General features: G+C 43.6%; 2 protein-coding genes across 13 annotated transcripts in view; both read right to left on the reverse strand.

The window, feature by feature from the left end:
• The window catches only part of LOC134620312 (CLIP-associating protein 1-A-like), a 54,146-nt gene extending 50,138 nt beyond the window's left edge, over positions 1–4,008 (reverse strand). For all 12 annotated transcript variants that reach the window (XM_063466410.1, XM_063466404.1, XM_063466413.1 and 9 more), the window contains exons 1-2: positions 3,750–4,008; positions 2,924–3,345 (exon numbers count right to left, since the gene is read on the reverse strand). In XM_063466410.1, coding sequence (XP_063322480.1) covers positions 2,924–3,133 — 210 coding nt within the window. In that variant the 5' untranslated portion in view covers positions 3,134–3,345; positions 3,750–4,008. The remainder of the gene's footprint in view (positions 1–2,923; positions 3,346–3,749) is intronic.
• A 3,851-nt stretch (positions 4,009–7,859) lies between these two features.
• On the reverse strand, positions 7,860–16,330 carry clcn4 (chloride channel, voltage-sensitive 4). Its single transcript, XM_063466489.1, has 12 exons — positions 16,159–16,330; positions 15,489–15,643; positions 15,282–15,381; positions 14,864–15,051; positions 14,660–14,782; positions 14,187–14,393; positions 13,979–14,059; positions 13,354–13,899; positions 13,084–13,270; positions 12,469–12,867; positions 12,168–12,384; positions 7,860–10,517 (listed from the first exon to the last, which is right to left on the reverse strand). The coding sequence occupies exons 1-12, from the start codon at positions 16,172–16,174 to the stop codon at positions 10,427–10,429; spliced, it is 2,310 nt and encodes a 769-aa protein (XP_063322559.1). The 5' UTR covers positions 16,175–16,330; the 3' UTR covers positions 7,860–10,426.
• Between the last annotated feature and the right edge of the window lie 5,661 nt (positions 16,331–21,991).

Below are 21,991 nucleotides of genomic sequence, written 5' to 3' on the forward strand. Positions count from 1 at the left end.
GGGATTCATATTAAACGTGGCCAACACTTCAAATATTCAAACGCAATCCCAGTGAAGCTAAAGCTCAGGCTTCAGGCTGCTCTGAACACTCAGTTTATCACAGTGTTTTCTACTCTCAGCTCCATATCGTATCACAAAGTGCAGATATGTAGTCCAAAATATGACCTTTAACCTTTAGATCACCCAAAAACATCTGGACATGAGTATGTGAAGAGGGAGAATTGCTGCTTTTCGGCTTTACATGATGATAAAGTGAATATCTTTGGATTTTGTGGTGACATTTGAATAATTCGACTACTACAAATAAAATGAGTGTTTCTGACATTTGATCCACTAAAGAGAGGAAGAAATCAATATGGAGATTAATCTAAACATGCATCCATTATTCATATCATCTTAAATCCCTCCCTCATGTTTAAGCACTTCACTTTTGCCATAAGAGGCCGCCCATAAGCAGCCTGTATTTACAGCTGGCTGGACAGCCTTTTAATTTACATCAGAGGCCTGTGATCGATTAACATGAGCCATTATCCTAACAGCTTGTGAAGGAGCCCTCCTCCATCCTTCCCACTCAGTGCTGGAAGGTTTTAGTGCCCTGTTAACGGCAGCGACTGGCTGGAAGCTGAGTCTCTGTCAGACCTGCTGGCTCGCTCACACAGAGCAGGAAACTGGGCTAATGGGTGCTGGTAAATTAAGCTTGCCTCTACCGTGCTCGCCTGGGAGCCTCGCCGTCCTCGTTACGGCCCCACAGACATCACCAGGACGGACAGCGGAGGCTGTGTTTCCAGGGCAGCGCGGGATGCAGCGATACGATTGGTCCGTATGTGCCCGCAGCTCTTACTACTGAGTGAAATGATGCCACACCAGACTCCAGTGAAAAATCCAGCATTTTAGTTAATAAGACTAAAAGTTCAGCAGCCGTTCAGGAGCTGTGATTCACATCAGAGGGTTTCCTTTGGTAGACAATGGTGCAAACATCTATTTTATAAAACAGATGTTTATAAAAAAAAACATCTGGTCTTCCACCAAAGCATTTGTACCATTGGGGTTTCATTCACCGAATATTAACACCGTTTTTTTTTTTTTTTGTCTATCAGACAGGAAAAAACCTTCTATTAAATCAGGTAACACAGACTCTACCTATATCAGAAACAAATCCATAAATTTGTCCTGAGTTCCTCCCCTCAACTCCAACTAGTCATACTGTTAAAAGAGAGTTTTTCCTTCCCACTGTTGCCAAATGTTTGCTCATAGGGGGGTCGTTTGATTATTGGGGTTTTCGCTGTGTTATTATACGGTCTTTAACTGAATGTTGCTGTGAATTGCTGCTATATAAATAAAAGTGAACTTAACTGAACCCAACAAAAATACGACCATGAGAAGAACATATATGAAGGAAACCTGAGAGACATTACAGAAGCCTCAGATATGTTGGACGGTTTGTTCCCACAGTCTGGCTTTGAGTTTTAAGGCATTTTTAATAAGTAATATTAGAAAAGAACTGGGTAGCTACATGTAGTTTGTACAAGAAGCAGAGCTGGTGAAAAATGGCAACAGTTGAGTAAATCCCTCATCAGGGTCAGGAGCTCTGTAACTGTCCTTAGATGCTCTATGATTAATCGATTAATCAATTATGTACTTTTATTCAGCGTCTGTTTGGCTAAGTCTGGCACATTTACACGCAGGCTTTCTATCTGACCGGCGTGAAACACGAGGGTTCATTGACGGTTTCATTTGTTTAAACTACACAAACTTAAACAGCAGATGGTTGTTTTTGTTTTATTTTGCATATTTGTGGAGTCAGCACGACTCTGATTCGTCCTCCCTGGCACCGCTGCATTAAAAAGTGACATCATCAGCTTAAAGCAGCTCTACATTACTGTGCACTACTCCCATCTCTATTTATTAACCAGCACCGGCGGCAGCAGCAAACGTCCATGTACAGCATGCTAATCGTGCAGCACGGGGAACCGGGCTGACTGCAGCTGAAGGTAAACAGGCTGGTGGGTTATTCATCAGCTCTCAGACAGAGCAGCGCTCCACGAGGAGCTGCGGTAATTAGCGTCGAGCGGTTTCAGGCTCAAACACACAAACGAGGTGGGAAATAAGAGGCAGGAAGACTTAAAGTACCACCTTAAAAAACGACAATAAAATAAATCATAATTCTGGACTCTATTTTCTTCTATTTAACAGAAAGGATGGTTAGATCTCCTTCAAATGGCACCGTACACTAACACAATCTGAAACTAAGAAGGCTTTCACCATCATTTTCAAAGGTTACCCCAAGAAGACTTTTGCATATCACTAAGTTGTTAATAACTTATCCTGGTCCTAAAATAACCAGAAATTCAACTCTTAACTTCAGTCATTTCTCAGGACATCAGCTGACAAAGATGTGTCATTTGTCAACAGGAAGCCAAACATTACAACACATCTGGAGGGTAAAGATAACAGAATAAACACCACACTTGTATTTAGTGGGGCTTTGTTTGGCCAATTCTCTATTTTATCGAGCTGTTTAAAGCCATGTTATTACAGGTTGGCTTTAATATTTTTGGTTTCCGCAATTCAGGAATTCCCCACCTTCTTAGAAGGCATACAGTGACTCTCATCGTGACTTAAACTGAGTGTTTCCTTCCCAAAACAACCAGCCATTCAGCTCTTTTTTAAAAAAAGACACTCAGTGAGGGATGAGAAACCTAATGAAATGGTGTGTTAGACAGTTAACACACCCAGCCAACACTCTATATTAAGGGCACTTCTCGAGCCGAGTTTCACAACTAAACAAAAGCACCACTCCCTCGGTACTGCAACAGCTGAGGCTGAAGTGCTGTATTCATGAGCACGCTGACAGATGTGAGGACTGGGATTTTTTTTTTTTTTTACCCCATCTCCACCCTCCAGCTGCTGCTGCTCTGCTCACCTTGAAGTTGCTGGAATTGACCCAGGAGCTGGCCACGCAGTCCACAATCCTGTCCAGCATGCTCTGGTCCTGCTCCAGCTCCGGGGACCTCTCCTCATCCAGGATCAGCTCCATGACCTCCTGGCCCACCTGGAGCCTCTTCCCCAGGTCCTTCTGCGTCACCTGCTCCAGCAGGTACTCCATGCTCACCGCCTCCACCTCCTCCTCCATGGCTGCAGGAAGCGGACTCCCCCAGGTGGTCTTGTTTTTCCTCCTCACCTGTGGTCCAGCAGAGGTGTTACAGTTGGCAGGACCTGCAGCAGGATTCGAACTCGGCGCTTGTGCTTAGGAGGCAGCTAATGTGGAAGAAGGAGAGAGCTCCAGGCTGTCCTGCTGCGGAGGGCTGTGCCCGGCATTGGGCTTCATTCTCCTGCACAGCTTTGCTGTGATTTAATGAGGGGGAGAACAAAAAAGGCGAGAATTAGAGCCAAGTTTCCACAACTATCACCTCCAGATTAAAAGACTCCAGCCTGCTGACCTCCAGATCCTAGCGTGGTCCTAGCAGTGCCTCTGTGCTTTCAGCTAACGGGCCGTTAAGTGGCGCTAACACAGGTGACCATTAAGTTAGGTGTCAGGACAGTTTAACTGAGCTGTTAGCTTCAGCTGCTAGCTCGCTCATAGTCTGCTTTCTATCCAAAAATACAGCCGAGCTGGTGCTAGCTATGCGGGGAAATTCAACCCTGTTCTCCCCACAGGAGAGCCGTGAACGCCTCTAACCTGTCTCTCGGACTCCTGGCGGCTTAATTAACTAGTTATTAATTCAGCGACCGGCTGTAAATCCACTCACCGGATGGACTGACTCGTTCCCAGGGAAAAAAGTCAGAAGTGGCGATGCTGCCTCCGGCCACAAACTACCGTTACTTTCCTCCGTGGGGCTCGGCGATCACTTCCTCGCTGGTGAAATCTTAATCTTCTGGCAGCTCACGCCATCTCTGCGCTTCTAACCCCTCACCTCTCTAACTGACGAGCTGCCCGCTGCTAATGAAAAAGGGGAAGATTATTATTTGCCGTAGTAAATCAAATCATGACCCCTGCCAGACGCCGTAGAGTCCTGCAGCGAGTCGAGTGAAGCCGCAGAATCGCGACACCTCCCGGCAGAAGTGCGCAACTACAGCCGGAGGAGGGCGCACATGGGTGGGAGGGCTCTCCCGTCAGCCTCAGGTGACCCCTTTTTAAAAATTCAAGGTGTGCGTGTCAGAGTCAAGAGGTGTCATTTTCGTTTCTGGAGCAAGCCGGGCCCAACTTGGCTCCGAGATGACAACAAAAATTATTTATTTATTTTTATGGTGAATGAGAAGTTGGAGAGAACTGAGTTTGGAAACCACTGCTCTGTTGCAGATCTCAAAGGTTAGAGACAGGGCCTGCATTTTGATCCGGTTGTCTAAAAGTCTCAGAAGAAGTCACTATGTGCACTGTGCACGTAAGGGCTGTAAATGTGCTGATTTCTTAGATTTGTTTGGCATATTTGTCACACTTGCATGTTTCAGATCATCAAGCAAATTTTAATTTTTTTTTTTTTAAAAAAGATAAGCCAACTAAATATAAAATGCAGTTTTGAAATGATGATTTTATTTATTAGGGGGGAAAAGCTATCCATATCTGGCCGTGTGTGAAAAAGTAATTCACTGCAAATTACCTGTGATTAACCACATTTTTGGAAAACTGAGTTCAATTTGAATTAAAACAGAACATGTATGACAAAATGAGGCAGGCTAAAAGAGTTGAAACAGCTAAAGAAACAGATGAGAAACAAAGTCACTGGCATCTATCAGTCTGAAAAAGGGTTAAAAAGCCATTTCTAAGGCTTCAGGAGTGAAGTGAACCAAATAAAGAGCCATTTTACACAAATGGAGTAAACTTGAAAGAGTGGTGAACCTTCCCAGGAGTGGCCGGGCAACCAAAATTATTCCAAGAGTGCACTGATGACTCATCCAGGAGGTCACAACAGAACCCAGAACAACATCTACAGAACTGCAGGGCTCACTTGTATCAGTTAAGGTCAGAGTTCATGATTCAACAATAAGAAAGAGACTGGGCAAAAATACTCTGTGGACTGATGAGACAAAAGCTGATCTTGAAGATCCTCCACAGTGATGACTCATTGCTAGTTATCGCAAACACTTGATTGCTACCAAGAGTCGCACAAGAACCATTAATGAGGTTTATAGGGCAATCACTTCTTCACACAGGGGCAGGTAGGTTTGGATAGCATTTTTCCCTCAATGAAGAAATGATTTTGTATTTACTTGTGTTATCTTTGTCTAGTGTTAAATGTGTTTGATGATCTGAAACATGTAAGCATGACAAATACACAAAAACTAAGAAATCAGGAATGACACAAGTAAGTAAGTTTCCGTGTTTCATGAACGCCCCTGCAGCTTCAGAGTGAGGGTCTGACCTCTATGTGGTTAAAAGAGCCTCGTCCATCTCAAGAGAGTCATGAATAAGCCATGTGACAGCCAGGGCCCTGACCTATCATGGGATTCTCTTCACATCAGGGAAAAATAACACCAAAGTGAAACTAAAATACTGTGGAACAAGCTGGATAGTTCACTCATTACAATAAACAGTGAAGGAACATTTTACTTCACCATCCTTTAAGATTTAGTAGCTAAACCTTTAATAATAAATCCCTATGGAAGACTGCCACCAATAACAATGTGAGTAAGCATAATTATGACTTATTATCTCTTAATTACAAGTTAGTATCTCACAGGTTTGATGGAAGTTCTCATAACAATCATTTAGTGTCTCATATGAGATGACTTTATTATGATAATGAACTTTATTATCATACTTATGAATGTCTTTCTTTTGATATTTGGACCTCATATAGCTTTGTCTTCATCATATCTTAAAATTAGGATTCAGCATCTTCTAATTAATAATTAAAAATGACTTAATGCCTCATATCAGACAATAATGAGCCTAAATATCATAATTATGACTTTCTCTCTCTTTTTTTTATTTGTATCCAGTGATGTAATACAAATGCTCACGGTTATGACTTAATGTGTCATTATTGTCATATTTTTGTCATAATATAAAAACGTTATTAAAGTATCATAACAAGTTTCACTTGTATTATTAGTTCATTTCCGGCCAGTTTTGGAGCGTGCTGCCAGATAAAGACTCCAACACCACACAGATGTAACTGCAAATTAAAGAGCTGTTTTAATTGAATATACTCTGATTTTATGTAATAACAAAATAAATATCAGTCAGACTGAGGATATAACAGGTTTTTATAAACATGTAGTTGCTTTATTTTGCCTTTGGGGGCAGCACTGAGTCTCTGTTACTGTAGGTCCCTGCAGGTGATGGAAGAAGTGTGAAAACATCTAAAAAAACAAAAGACTCCCATCATTGACAACCGGTCAGTGCCAACCCACATAAAACACACTCTCACACATATATACTGTGGTGCTGCTGACAGGCAGTGGGGAGAGGCGGAGATGCTGGTGCTGCTCCAGGTCATGTACACAGACCTGGACTTCCTGACGGAATTCCACATGGAGCTGCAGAATTTCCTGTTTGAGAAGTACTGTCTCTGTGTCACCCAGATGGCTGGAAAACCAGGAGGGAAACACCTTTACCTCAGAAACATAAACATCAATTAAATTCAGGAGAAGTTGGTGTTTTTATATAAAAACTGCTATTGGTGGGTCTGTGAACTCTAAAAAAAAAAAAAACACATAAAAAAGTCTGAAATGGAAATAATATTGCAGTTATGTATCTTTTAAAGTGTAGTAAGCTTTGTGTAGGGCTATTACTGACAAATACAGGTGATGTCCACATCATGGACCACATACAGGAAGTTCAAAGGAAGTCTACACGGTCAGGTTTATAAACATGGTGGTCTTAACATCGGGATGTGTCTCCCTGTGGTTAATGTGGATTTATCTCAAATGCAATGCTCAGACCATCTTGGCTCTGGAGAACCACCGCTGTGCTGTCACCTCTGTCCGCGGTACAACAAAAACACGAGTTTAGCTGTTCATAGCTACAGAGAAAACACGTTTTAACTGTGAATAGTAATGTCTGACTTCTAATGACACAAGGTAAGAGCAGCAGCTTTAAGTTTGGCTCTAATAAACTGCACCATGTTAATCTTACTGCTTTGATGCAGAAGCAGTTTTGTGCAGATCAAAAAGTTGGTATTGAAACACCGAATGAAACGGTTAATATGTAAAAATATTAATGTGCTCAGACAGTTCTGTTTTCATAAGAGATAATTAGAGATATAATAAAAGCAAGATCCAAATGAAAACAACAACAACACAGAAAACACAGAAAAACAGAGTTGGAGATGGAGAGAGCAACCAAAGAGGAGGAAGTGTCCAGTCCACAAATTGTGGACACAGACTCTTTCTTAGAAGATTACTGGCTGTGTTACATCAGAAATCTTAATAAATACAAATGTGTGGTGTTAATCTTACAGTTTTTATGGCGTTGTTTGGATTCAGGCTGCTTTTAATGTTTGATGATCTTTAAGAAAGGAGTTAATGCTTCTCACTTAAGAGCAGACTGTCTGTTTTGATCTGTTGTATCTATTTTGTAACCGCTCGCCTGATTTAAGGTCACAGAGGGGCTGGAGTGTACCCCACGGTGACAGGTGAACTCAGAGAGGTAACCGCACTTAAATTAGGTGAAGCTAATATGGACGTGTTTGGACTGTGGCAGGAAACATACAGGCTTGTCAGGAGGTCTGAACGACCAGCGCCATCTGGTTCATTTAAACAGATGGATGCTTTATTGATCCCACCGATGCGAAGCAGTGAGTAAATATTTTTAATATTTTTTTAAAAAATGGATCCAGTTTTGATTAAATTACTGTTGATTATGTGTGATTAGAGTTTTTAAAAGCTTCTAAGTAAAAAATAAATAAAAAAGGGAAGGAGGACTCAGAGTCGAATTTATTCTGAGGTTAAGTTCATAGTTTTAATTTGTTCTTCAGTCCCTTTATTTCCAAAGCCCACAAACAAAAGTGCAGATGTGTGATTTCTACCTCATAACCACCCACCATTCAAATACAACGTGGAGTTGATGTTATCCTGTCTGAAACGCACAAACTTAACAAACACTAAACGTTCAGTATTTACAGCACAGAGAGCTTTCCGGTACATTCTGTTGGCATTTCTCAAAGAAAACACTAAACAAATGAGTTTCCCTCAAAGGTTCCCGTCTGTGCGGAGTGTCAGCAGCACCCGCGTCTTTCCACACCAACACAAACACAATGAGCACTGAGCGCGCTCAGATCAGCTTTAAAATGACCTTCGTGGACACATTATCACATGCTCACATGGTAACAGCTAGTGTTAATGTCAGTTTACATAACAGGAGCTCACAGTACCTTAAAGTGTTAAAGCAGCATCAGACTGGTGGACATGAAACCGCTGCTGTAAAGGCTCACACACACAGACACACACAGTTTCTCTGACTTAGCTTCTCTTGATTCACTAGAGTGAAAAGCAAAGTGTTGCTCACATGGCCTTTAATTATGAGTGACTTGGCAACATTTTCCCTTTGCTTTGTCTTTAAATCCAGTTTGTGATTAAAAGAAAGAGATCGATTAGCTTATTTGAACTAGAACTAGGGCCTGTGAGTATGTGTGGGAGCCTTTAGAGCAACTAAAGCAGGTTTCATATCGTTAAATAGGAACTTAGAGGAGGAAACAAAGCTCAGCGACATCACGCACAAGAATTCCATCGCCTCCTCGTGCAGCTCTGGACTGCTTCCAGCACCACTGATATTTGGACACAACTCTCTAAAAGTCCTTTAATGACCATCTTCTCTTTAAACGAGTCAAAACAAACACCTTCAACACTAAATAAATAAATAAAACGTCAGAGGTCTTCAAACCATCTCCTCAACAAGGAGAAGAAAAGTCTTTTTAGCTGCTTTAGGGGTAAAATCTGCTGCAGCTGCCCTTTCTCCTGCAGATTACAGCTTTCATCATTAATATCAAATATAAATGTAGTACCAAAGAAATAATGTGGATTAAATGACTCAGCAGCAAATAAAATGATGAAAATTTGCTTTTTTCCCCTCCTGCAGTGCAGGAAAGAAACACTCTGAGCTGCCTGCTCTGGGAGCTGTTCTAGTGGACGCTGTTTCCTTTTAAGTTTTCTGGTTTGGTGTTAAATTAGATGTTAAATCTTTGTGCAATCAGGTCAAACATGACAACCACAGAGCATTTTAACTCCTTACCCACTGAAATTCAACCAGGAGGAAGCCTTAAAGCTCTTCTCTGATCTGATAAACTCGTGAAAACCCCAAAACTATTCTAAAGGTCATCAAACCACAACTTTATGGATATGTACCGAGGTCAAAGCTGGTCATTCAGGGTCCAGGGGAGGTCGTCTCTATGAGGAAAACAGCTGAGATGACTGGAAGCGGTTCAGAGGTGCACACCGATCCTCTAAGATAGGGGTGAAGTTTAGTTGGAGAACTTTGTGATTTCCTCTCTGTGCAAAGAATCTGATTGGCTGATAATTAGAAGAACAACCAATGCTACAGTAAAAACAAACAAACAAACAAACAAACAAGGTTTAGTGTTTGAGGGAGCTGGCATGTCCACCAGACGCATGAACACAGGCAGCAGTAATATATAAATATGGCAGCAACACGTACAACAAAAAAAAGACAAAAGTGCAACAAAGTCCTCAACTTCAAATAAAATCAGCTCCAGATGTGTCTGACCCTCACAGCTGGTCCCATTTCACCTCCAGATTTAAAGATACACATGATCATTTTCCAGTTATGACTGAATATCATCTCATTCAGAAGTGTGTGTGTTTCATAGATACTTGTAGTGCATTTTCTTAACTGATTAAGTTGAATTTGGATTCAAAGAAGAGCTAAACTTTCTAAATATGTTGATGTTTCGGGCCTGAAGATCACTCAACAGGTCTGGATCTGGAAATTTGGTGAATAGCACTTCACCAAATATGTTAAATATGTTAAAACTTTATAAATCTTTATAAAGTCTGAGTGTTTTAGGCTTAAATATACACATCTAACACACAGAGCCGTTTGAGCTCCAAAAGAGAGGAAAGCTAGGCAGAATAAAAACACCCTTCTGAATGAGATCATCTCTAAAACCTACACCATGAATCAATAAAAACAATCATCACGGAGCCTCAGAGGTCCAAATTTCATTTAAATATGATTAGAGATGATCGTTAACCCTGCGATTCACTCCACACACACACACACACACACACACTGCCCTGAAGTCGCAGTTTCCCTTCATCTGAATCTCTAAACTGAACGAGCAGCAGCAAATGAACGACGTTAAGGTGGATTCACTACGTTTTAAAGCCTTCCTGCCACTGCAGGGGGGGGGGGGGGTTGGATATCGAGGGAGGTGGGAGGGGCTTTTCACAGGTAGCAGAGCAGCATGGCGTCATCTTTCCAGTTTGACATATTTACACCATCAGGGCAGTAAACCCGCCTCTCACACTAGTTGAACATGATGGACTCTGGATCCTGGTTCATCATCTGGGCCATGTGACGCAAAACATCCTTCTTGGTGATGATGCCCAGGAGACGCCTGCAGGGGAAGGATGCAAACAAAGGTCAGAGGTAGCTGTCCATGTGATGAGTAAAGGAAGAATGTGCAGATTAGAGGAGACAAACTGAAACTGCAACCAGATCAGCTTTACAGCCACTCTGATCACACAGATCAATCAACTACAGGAGAAAGTTGAGTCTAAGACCCAGCCTCCTGGCAGAAACAGCAAAGCATGGACACTGGATCACAAAGTGTCCTGACCTCTAAACACCAGCTGGCCTCTCATATAAGTGAGTAGACATTGAATACGTTTGGGTTTATTTAAATCTTGGTTATAGGAGACCTATTTTCATTTTTATTTCTTTTAAATAAGTAACAGAGGTAATAAAGATGCAATAAAGATTAAAGAAGTCATAAATTAATTAGCTTTAGGAGTTTTAACAATTATTTATGTCACTTTGCTTCATAACTATTAAGACAAATGATCTCATTGAGTCACTAGAGGGAGCCGTTTGACCTTAAAATAACCTAATGAAAAAGCTGCTGATCTCTTTAATCTGTAAAGCTAAGCTGGCTGCTGCAGAAATACAACCTTAAAAACTTCAGGCCAGCTTCACCTTCCTCATCTTTTTTTTTTTTTAACTGTATATTTAGAAAAAGACTGGCACATAGAACAGAAAAAAACTGCACTGAACACCTGATCTCTATTATTCTCTAGATAAAGCCCTGAAATACTGGCTGCTCTTACCAACAGAGCAGCCAATGACATCAGAGGTGAGAAGGAAACATGAAGCTGCTGCTTCTCTGTTTCCTGCAGATGGAGAGAATCCTTCTCTGACATTTTAAAGGAATAATACAGATCAGCTTCTGAGCTACAAACTGTTTCAGAGTTTTTACTGATGAACTTCACTGCTAAAGTCAAGGCATTCACAGTATTTTTGGTGGCAGGACAACTGCAAATGATCCAGTTTGTCACCAACAAAGTGAAACTAAGTTTTCGGCACTTTGTAGGTGCTTCCTGAATGAAATCTGACCCTGTTTCTTTGAGAAGTTTCAACCCTCTAGCAGATCATTACATGAATGAACCTTTTGAATACAAGCACGCTCATGCTCACAGGTGTACAGACGGGTGCTCACAGACACAAACTACAACCTTTTTGACTCCTACCTCAAAGCGCACTGTGTGCTGTCGATCCTACGTGCTGCACAATAATGTTTAATATTTAGCATTTACTGTTATATTCACATAGATCATCGCGATGATGTTGTTTATTATATTGCTCTATGTATTTTATATGTATTTTCTATATGTATTTTTTGTCTGTTTTGTTGGTTTTTGTTTTTTGCCCTTTATCACCGTTCCTCTTCCCCGCTGTTTTTCTTTCCCTCTTTCTTTCACCCTTTTCTTCCCCCCAGTCATGTCTGTCCCGTGTGTAGCAAGTGAAAATAAAATAAAATAAACAATAAAAACAAAGGTCAATCAAATGGACCAATATGGTAAGGCCGGGATGGTCCATTTGGTAAAGTAAATCCGTTGGGCATCTTTCTTGAAGAACCAAACGGGACAGGCAAAAAAAAGAAAAAAAGAAAAAAAAAAAAAAAGAATTTCCAACCGTTTCCATATTTCAGGCTGTAGCGGAACGGAGGAGGAATGGCGGTAACAGCAGATGGCATTTGGCGTGCTCTTACCCGCTCCTGGTGACCAGACACTGGCGCAGACCAAGCTTGCGGAAGATGTCCACCACGGTCTCCATGGGCGTGTGGTCGGTGACGGTGAATGGGCTGAGGTTGAGGATGCGTCGCAGCTTAAGCGGCTGCGGGTTGCTCGCCGGCAGCTGCGGTGCGTCTTCGGTGAAGTAGACCACTGAGCTGCTCACCACACCGTCCTGCTTCTGACGGGCGTTCTCTGTGGATGGAGTGAGGGGAGGAGTCAGTGGAAAAATTTCGATCGGATTCACTAAAGACTAACATGCATTTGCGGCTGACTTACTGATGGCGAGTGTGAGGTCTCTGCGCTGGACAAAGCCGATGAGCCTCTCTGACTCTCTGGACACGACCACGGGGAAACCGTTGTAGTCCGTGTCTTTGATCAGCGTCTCCACATCCTCTACCGTCGTGGAGTCCTGCGTGAGGACAGCCAGCGGCGGGTCGTTCCTGCGGGGACGCATCACATCGGTGGCGAGCGTTCGGTGGGTGAACTCGTCCCGCACGTCCAGGTACGGGTAGCCGTTTAGCAGGATGTGCGACTCGTAGATGCCCTCTTTACCGAACGCATCTGCCACCCACTTGCTGGTGACGGCGGCGGCCATCAGGGGGACGATGTACTCCAAGCCACCGGTGAGCTCAAACATGATGACCACCAGCGAGACGGTCATCCTCGTCACACCACCTGAAGCAGCACAAACACAGCTGCTTCATTACAGGAGGAGACTTAATTCAACCATTCACAGTGTGAGAAGTTTCTGCTGTTTACCAGGGGCAGCCAATCAGAACAAAGAATGGGTTAAAGGGGGAGGAGCTAAAACAGTTTGTTTCAGGCAGGCCTGACACAAGGCCTCATCATGTCTACATCTTAAAGCTACTAATGGGTGAACGGTCCACTCACCCAGGCAGGCGGCGGCTCCCACCATGGCGTACAGTCCCGGCGTGACGCAGTCGGCGCCGGGCCGGCACCAGTTCTTGAAGATGATCCAGTCATGGTGGTGGTAGGCCATCTGCTCCACGGCAATCCCGACGATCCGCCCAGCGATGGCACCGACCGCCATGCTGGGGATGAAGAGACCAGAGGGGATCTGAGGAGGAAAGAGATCAGCTCAGGGAAACAGAAACAGGAAACAAACACCGACTTCCAGCCCATCATCTTCCTCACACTGACCTTCATGCCGAAGGTGAAGATGGTGATAACAATCTTGAAGATGAGTGCGAGCGTGAGCTGCCACAGGGCGTTGTAGACACCAGGTCCCGCAGGGCGGTCCGGGATGTCATCCACCGGCCGGCTCATGTTGGGGTTGTTGACGTAATCGCAGAGCTGCGACGACTCGAGCGCGCCGCAGTCGTTGAAGAGCTCTGAGATGAGCTCACTGGTGCTGCGGCGGGTGTATGGGTTGGGGTAAGCCAGAAGGGCAGTGATCCCTGTCACGGCAATCACCTCCAAGACCGGGTACTTCCCCAGCTGTGTGGTCTTCCTCCGCCGGCACCAGGCGATGTTGGCCCGGATGAAGAGGGTCCCCCAGAGGCCGCCGAAGACGCCAAGCAGGATAAAGGGCACCAGCTCGGCCATGTACCACGGCGTGTGGTACTCCACATAGAAGAGCACCAGGCGGCTGTTTCCAAATGGGTTGATGGAGCGCAGCGTGAAGGCGGCGACCAGTGCGGCGAAGAAGGAGCGCCACAGAGTCTTCAGAGGGAAGTAGTAGCTGACCTGCAGGAGGAAGCACGGGACATCGTTAGGAGAGAGGAGGAGGAGCTACAGATACTCTGTGTCCAGTCTGATAGCCGACCTCTTCCAGGCTGAACAGGACTCCTCCGATGGGCGCGCCGAACGCCACCGACACTCCAGCTGCCGCCGCCGCCGACAGCACCTGCAGGAGGCAGACACACATACATCTACGTGACTTTTCCTTCATTGAGGGGAGAGCGTGCACACTGTGAGCAAATCTTACTGCCCTTAAAAGTTCAAAGGTCAGGAGTGTTTTTCCCGCAGCATACCTCTCGCCTCTTGCCCTCGTTCTTGCTGTACTTGGAGAAAAGGCTGCAGAAGAGGTTTCCGCAGCAACACGCCACATGGACCAGAGGACCCTCCTTCCCCAGGCTGAGGCCCGACGACACGGCCAGCACCAGCGTGACTGTCTTGATCAGCAGGGTCCACTTCCCCAGGTAGCCCCGGATGATGAAGCCGCTGAGGATCGTCTTGATCTGCACAAAACATGCAAACAGACGGAGACATGTGAGAGCGAACGCACGGCTGAATCAGACTCCATTTAAAAAGTCCAGCAGGAAAACTGTTAAAAACCATCTAACTGTGGTGTCCACTGATGTCATGGCTTCAGTTCCTGTATCTGCATGGGGGCGTGGCCTAATGCCACCTGCTGCAAGTAACACACCTCATTCGAAGCTTGCTCAAAAGAACTGAGCCAACTCCAACTGATTTAATTTGTTTATCCAGTGAAAAAGTTTGTTACCTCCGGGATTCCCGACCCGCAGGCGTACGGAGCGAACACTCGCACCAGCGACACCGCCAGGAAGGAGAAGAGCAGAGCCCATAGGATGTACAGGAAGTAGTTCAGCACGTACGCTCCGGCTCCCTGAGAGAACACAGAGTTAGCTCATCACTCTGTCCACTCATTGAAGAAACACACACAACCACTAAAAGCGGGCAACTCAACCTCGGCGTGGCCTGTCATCAGCTCCGCCCACTTCTGCCACTGTGGGCACTTGTCCCGGTCGTCAAATGTGGTCTCGTTGGAGGTCCAGCAGCACTGCTCATGGCTGTACCAGAACGCCGAGAGGCACACACCCTCCTTCAGATCCGTCATCCAGTCCACAGCGAGGTCGATCACGCCAGCCAGCGTCCCTGTGGAGGAGAAGGGGAGGAGTCATTCCACCTCAGAGACACCTTCATCACTCTCAGATTGCTCCTTTTTCTCTTCCGATGTCGCTCGGACAGCCAGAGAGACGTCTGCAGCTTCAACAACAGAGTAAGAAACAGAAATAAAGGTGAAAAGGAAGACAGATAGATGAAGCCTGGGAACTTTAAGCCCAGCAGCACGAAGAGGAGGAGATCAGAGACACGGCGAGCCTGACCTGAGAGGAGGCCAATGAGCAGCATCACCACCCATCCCGACCAGGCGTCCAGCAGGCTCTTAATCAGCTCCCAGAGGGACTCTTTGCTCTTACTGGTGATCTGCAGAAACACAGGATCAACTTACAGGTTTGCTGTGTGGATTTCAAATAAAAGCTCACGCGTCACACCTCACAATGAGGAGGGAGAGGAATAGATGGAGCACACACCTTACGGTGGCGGTCCGTGTCCCTGGATTTCTCTCTCAGCCAGTCAATGGTGTGGAAGTCCTCGTACGTGCTCACATCAGGGAAAGGCTCATCCAGGAAGTCCATCAGGTTCCCGGCACCGTTCATCTCCTCCGTGGGCGTGGCGGCGCTCACACCTGGAAGAAAGTGAGGACGTCATCAGTGTTAATTTGATTTGTAAACACTCACTGTTTATTTAACGTTAATGTCCATGCTCATCAGTTTAATGAGATATCACCTGCTCAACACATTCATATAAATAAGAATAAAAGCTTAAATTAAAGATCCACGTGTTTTTAACAATATGCATTTCTGTTTATCCTGATGAGGAGGAGCCGGGTGCTGTCAGCCTTTATCTCAGCCTTTACTGAATTCAAAGATCCCAATGAGTTAAAAGGAGGAGGGGAAACATTTCACCTGCCTCATATCACAGGATGAGGGCAGATCTCCTCACATTTACCTTCCGAAAAACAACAACTATCTCCTCTGACATGAATGCAATCACCACCGAGAGTCTCCACTGTGTTTGTCAGACTTCACACCTGAAATGATCCAGCAGCACAAACAGCACCGCGGAGCCTTTATTTACGTTAGCTCCTGAGGCTAACCAGGCTAACTCAGCATCATTTCACTGGCTGTTGTTGTTGTTTACCTTCAGCGGCCTCCATGTTGCTCCGTGCTGACCGCTGCGGGTCTAAAATAAAATCTCTTCAATTATTAACTGATACGTTGTCAAATAAACATGACATTTTAGTAAAATTCGGCGAGAGAAAAATAAATAAAAGCCGACAGGAACGTCGCAGGCTCCCTGCAACCTGTCAGTATCGCGATACTTCGGGATCTCGCTTTGCTTGGACCCACCTCAAAGCTCGTCGTGTTTCAGGTGTTTGGAGTCTTTTCTGCCCTCTGGTGGCCATGCGAATGGAATGGCCATGGAATTACAAGAAAGAGTAAAGTTTGAAAAATTACAAACCAGTCAAAGTCAAATGTATTTATATAGCACATTTAAAACAATAACCGTTGACCAAGGTGCTGTACAATTAAGATAATTAAGAGAAATAAAAACATAGGGAGACATGATAAGAGTTAAGAAAAAGAATCATAAAATTAGAAGATTTGAGTAAGAAATAAGATAAATAAAAGTAATACAAACTCCTTCTGATTTAAAAGCCAAGGAATTTAAAAGTGTCCAATGTTGGGCAGGTCCTGATGTGAAGGGGCAGTTTGTTCCACAGTTTAGGAGCAGTTACAGCAAAGGCCAGATCTCCTTTGTGCTTTTATCTGGACCTCGGGACAGCCAGGAGCAATTGATCCGCAGACCTCAGTGATCTTGCAGGAGTGTACCAATTTAAAAGATTAGAAATGTATGAGGGTACTAACCCGTTCAATGCCTTAAAAACAAATAATACAATCATTAAGTTAATTATAAAATTAACTGGCAGCCTGTGTAATGACGCCAGTGTGGGAGATATGTGTTCTCGCTTGTGTGTGCCAATTAGTAACCGTGCTGCAGCATTTTGGACCAGCTGTAGACATTTAACTGATGACAAACTAACACCAGAGTAAAGACTATTACAGTATGTCTGTGAAGGTTCTCAGTCATCCAGGTCATCGTAGTCTAAGGAGCTTGCAAAGAAAAGCCTCTTCAGTTCTGAGAACTGAAGAAGCTTCTCGGATGAGAGGTGAAACGTCTTCAAGCAACTTAAAGAAGTCCACACGCCTTTCTTTCCATTCTCCTTAGACGACTATTACAGTAGTCGAGGCGAGATGAAATGAAGTCATGGATAGCTCTCTCAAAGTCTCTAAAACAGAGAAATGGCTTCACTTTAGCAAGTAGTCGAAGATGCAAGAAACGACTTGAATACAGCATTAATCTGTTTATCAAACATTAGATTAGAGTAAAAAAACACTTGTAGGTTCCTTGCAAAGGGTTTAAAAAAAAATTTCTAAAGGGAAAAAGTTGCAGTGGTCCCGGGGACCAAACACAATCACCTCTGCTTTCTGTTATTTTAGGTTAAGGAAGTTTAAAGCCATCCATGCCTTAACATTCTCCAAACAATCTAGCAAAACCTTCAGACGACTCACAGATTTACATTTCAGTGGCAGGTAAATCTGTGAGTCGTCTGCATAACAATGGAATGAGATACCACATTTTTTAAAAATTGAACCCATAAGGGAGCATATAAATAGAAAAGAGGACTGAACCAAGAATGGACCCCTGGGGGACCCCACGAGAAAGTGAGGATTTTGAGGATGATGTAGCTCCCAATCTAACAGAAAAACTTCGGTTGGACAGGTAAGATTTAAACTACTCCAATGCAGTCCCTTTGATTCCGACACAGTGCTCAAGCCGAGAGATAAGAATCCTATGATCTACGGTATCAAAGGCAGCACTCAGGTCTAATAGTATTAAAATGGCAGAATCTCCCAAGTCAGTAAAAGTTAAAAGGTCATGAAAACTTTTAAAAGAGCAGTTTCAGTTCTGTGGTGTGTTTTAAAACCAGACTGAAATACTCCATATTAGTGAAGCACCATGCACTATTCAGTGACATATGGGTTATTACAGTAATGACAATAAGTAATTTCAACAATATTGGAAATAAGCATATTTCTGCATGTTGTCTACATGTGTTTGAGAGTCTGACTTCAGTTCAGGAGTTGATGCTTGGGCTGAAGAGAAAGAAGATGAGCTAGAAAGCAGAAAGGAAAGAGAACAGAGGTGGAACAGGACAAAGACATAATAAGAAAAAGATGATAAGAATATACATGTACAAACTGGTAATATATAGTTTGAAAGAACTATTTGTGAACTGTGAATGAAAAGTGCGCCTTTAACGCACATTTTGTCCTTCAAAGAGGAAGTAAAAACTCCCTTTTAACAGAAAGAAACCTCCAGCAGAACCAGGCTCAGGGAGGGGTTGCCATCTGTGGCAACCGATTGGGGTGAGGGGAGGAAGACTGGACAAAGACATGCCCTGGATGAGAGATTAATAATAACTAATAATTCAGTGCAGAATGATGTATAAACACATAGTGAGTGAAAACAGTGAATGAAGAAGAAACACTCAATACATCATGCACTTTTTGTAATGTTTTAAATGGTTTTTTTAGCGATTTTTAGTTGTCTGTTTGGGATCAGACACAGTCTCTAAGATGGTGTTTTTGGAAGAGAAAAGCTGCAGAGAGACATGTACGACTGCAACTGTGCTTCCTGGTTACTACTCTGGACAGTCACATTTTGGAGGGTTTGAGAAATTTGGCCAAATTTCTAGAAATGAGTGCTGCTCCATCCAAAGTGGAATCGCTACTGTCTCCCTTAACAAGAAAAGGTTTCCCCCAGAAAGTTTCCCAATTATCTATAAAGCCCACGTCATTTTTTTGACACCACTCAAACAGTCTGCAATTTAGGGAGAGCAGAAGCCTAAACATGTCACTCCTGGTCTGACTGTCTACATTTATTACAAGTATTGTTATTACTAAAGGAAGCTGAGGAGCAACTAAACATCTGATACACAGGGCAGGAAAGTGCTGGTGATGAGGCCATATTGCAAGTGAGTTGGCTACGAGCTAAGTTAAGCTAGTAAGTTGTTAAAGACACAATGAGGGAATACTGTGAATATAATTAGAAAGTGAATCAACACACAGTGTACTTTGGATCAAGCACGTGAAAATTACACTATGAAATAAGACATTATCTATAAGTTTTTAATTTAATTGGCCACACATGATGGTTCAGCGTTACACTAGAACAGCATTTAAGAAGTCAAACCAATAGAAAACATTAGGGCAGAGATTTTCCTTCAGCTTTAAAAACCAAAAACAACAACAAAAAGAAAAAAACTGCTTAAGATAACAGAAATTTTACAGAACCACATAAAGGAAGGTATTTAAATATCTGCAAGAACTGCAGGGAGACATGCAAACTCAGCTCAGATTTTTCCTGACAATCACATTTAAAAGTTCCTGCTTAGCCACCGGCTCTCACCTGCTGACAAATGCAGTACTTTGAGTGAAAATCCAGCAGAGGGCGCTCTGAGTCAGGCCAGCTCTGTCTCTACTGCTGTTTTATTTAAACTGTGTGTGTTTGATTTGTGATTTGTCAACTTATCAGAGCTGCATCGGTGTATCACTCTGAGAGTTTTTCGTTATTCTTCACTTTTCAGCAAATGTTGGCTTTATCCATCCATCCATTCTGTCCTGGGTCTCCCCGGGGCCTCTTTTTGGTGAGACATACCCAGAAAACCTGACCCAGACATTCTTGTCAGAGCCTCTACTCTGAGCCCCTCCCAGGATCGCTGAACTCCTGGCCCCATTTATAGGTCACTGGTTACTGGGCTGTATAGGTCAGCCACCCTTTGGAGAAAGCTAATTTCTGTGCTAACAGCATTGTTGGAATGCATGTTCGGAACATTGGATTAATTTCTTTAGATATAAGTGTTCTTATAGTTATGTGACTTAGGTGCGCTCATGGTCTGATGATACAAGCTGGGTCAGGTGTGGACCCAAATGTAAGACACAATACGGAGTCAAAAATAGGTTTTCTCTACTTGTGTATTGTGTGTGCACAAATTTACAATGACAAGGTGTGAATAAAAGAGGACAGGATTGACCGCGAAGAGTGTATATGCGTGATAGCGAGTCTCAGGGGTGGAAGACACTGGGACAGAAGAAAGGTAGATTATTGATCTGAGTGGGTTGAAGGGGGAAAGAGTTACACTGATGTGGACTGTGGCTTTAAGTCAAGTCAAGTGGCTTTATTGTCATTTCAGCCATGTGCAGTGGTACAGTACACAGCAAAGCGAGACAGCGTTCCTCCAAGACCATGCTGCTACGTATAACAGACAATGAGCACAGAACAGCATAAAGTGCAGATGTGCAAAAATTGCCAAAAAGCAAAACAAGAACAGTGCAACACCAGACAGAACAGAACGATACAGACACAAGACAGTGTCAACAATGAAAGTGGGTTGTGCAAAAAGGCTGAGCATTATGCAATGTGTAACTTGATGTATGAAGGTGTGCGTGCATGTGTGTGTGTGTGTGTGTGTGTGTGTGTGTGTGTGTGTGTGTGTGTCAGTCCAGTCACTGAGTGTTGAGGAGTCTGACGGCTTGGGGGAAGAAACTTTTTTGCAGTCTGGCAGTAAGGGCCCGAATGCTCTGGTACCTCATGCCAGAAAGCAGCAGGGTGAAGAGTGTGTGAATGTAGGCGAGTGGCACAAGTGGGGGGATTTTTCTGAGTGAGTGTCTGGCCGAAGGGGAGATGGCAAAAATCAACCTGAGTTCCAATTTGTTAGATGAGCCAGTGGGCAGGAGGACCCGCAGACAAGGATGGTGAGTAGTTGCTAAAATCCTGAGAAGCATGATGCTAGTCTTGTGAGAAACTTGGGTGGAGAGCAGTGTCCAAAGGAGCTAAGCAGTTGACTGTAAAGTGGAGTCATGGTGTGGCTGCTTGGAGTAAGAGGAGATCAAGGTAAGTAGACGTCGAGAAGTAAAGGACAAGGAATTACAATGAGGCTGGTTTCTTACCACCATAGGGTAGCTGATGCTGATCTTAAGTACTCCTGATGCTGATTGCTGGCAGTGAGGAACAGGTGAAACACGGGACACTCAATCAGATTATAACAAAGTTATTTGAATGTGTCACCAGTTTGCCAAGGACTGAAAGGAGATGCAAACTGTCACATTTAGATAACTGGAAATTGGCTAGGATGGTCAGAAACAACCCAGGAACCACCAGCACTTAAGCCTGCCATGAACCGGAAACTGCTGGAACACCAATGTCACTGTCCATCACCACTGTCTGAAAGGGTTCCAACCAAGAAAGAGTCCCTGCTCCAAAATGAACACCTTCAAGTTTGACTAAAATTTGCAGCTGCCTACATGGACAAGCCAAATGTCTTCTGGAGAATTTTTTATGGTCAGATGAGACAAAGATGGAATTATTCGGACACAATGATGAGTATGTTTGGGTGAGAAAAGTCAATCAGACCTAAGAACTGTCATAAATCATGCTCTAGGGCTGATTTGCTGTGAAATTCTTTGAAAATGTGTGGGTTAAGTCCATATCAGGAAACGCTTGGCATTTGCATTTCTACCAAAGAGAGTCTCTGTATATATCTAGCCAGAATTCAAAAGCTTGCTGATCAAAAGAAAACTTGCCAAAAGAGACATTTATTAGTGGCGTGCATGTTTATATTTGAGCCTGTATGTAAACTTGACTACGTTTAGAGAAAAACCTAAATAAGTTCAAAGTTGTGCACCCAATTCTTATTTTTTTAAAGTCAGTAAAGATGCATGATGTGCAGTTTACCCCACCCTGAAAAAAAAGCAGTTACGACACCAGTTTAAAGATATTTACAACATTACAGTGAGCTTCACTTCCAATTGAATGTTTACTGGTACACACTGTCTCTCGCCTGCTGAAAGAGGCGGGGGAAAACTTGAAGGATGAGAAATTCAGCGTCAGAATTCAGAAATGAAAGTGA

The sequence above is a fragment of the Pelmatolapia mariae genome, linkage group LG23 (genome assembly GCF_036321145.2).
Source record: "Pelmatolapia mariae isolate MD_Pm_ZW linkage group LG23, Pm_UMD_F_2, whole genome shotgun sequence".
Lineage (NCBI taxonomy): Eukaryota > Metazoa > Chordata > Actinopteri > Cichliformes > Cichlidae > Pelmatolapia > Pelmatolapia mariae.

Coding starts and splice junctions, on each gene's coding strand:
- clcn4 (XM_063466489.1), bottom strand. Junction 13,271..13,353: donor TCTTCACCTTCGGCATGAAG/GTCAGTGTGAGG, acceptor TTTCCTCCTCAG/ATCCCCTCTGGTCTCTTCAT. Junction 10,518..12,167: donor TGTCTGGTCACCAGGAGCGG/GTAAGAGCACGC, acceptor CTTCCCCTGCAG/GCGTCTCCTGGGCATCATCA.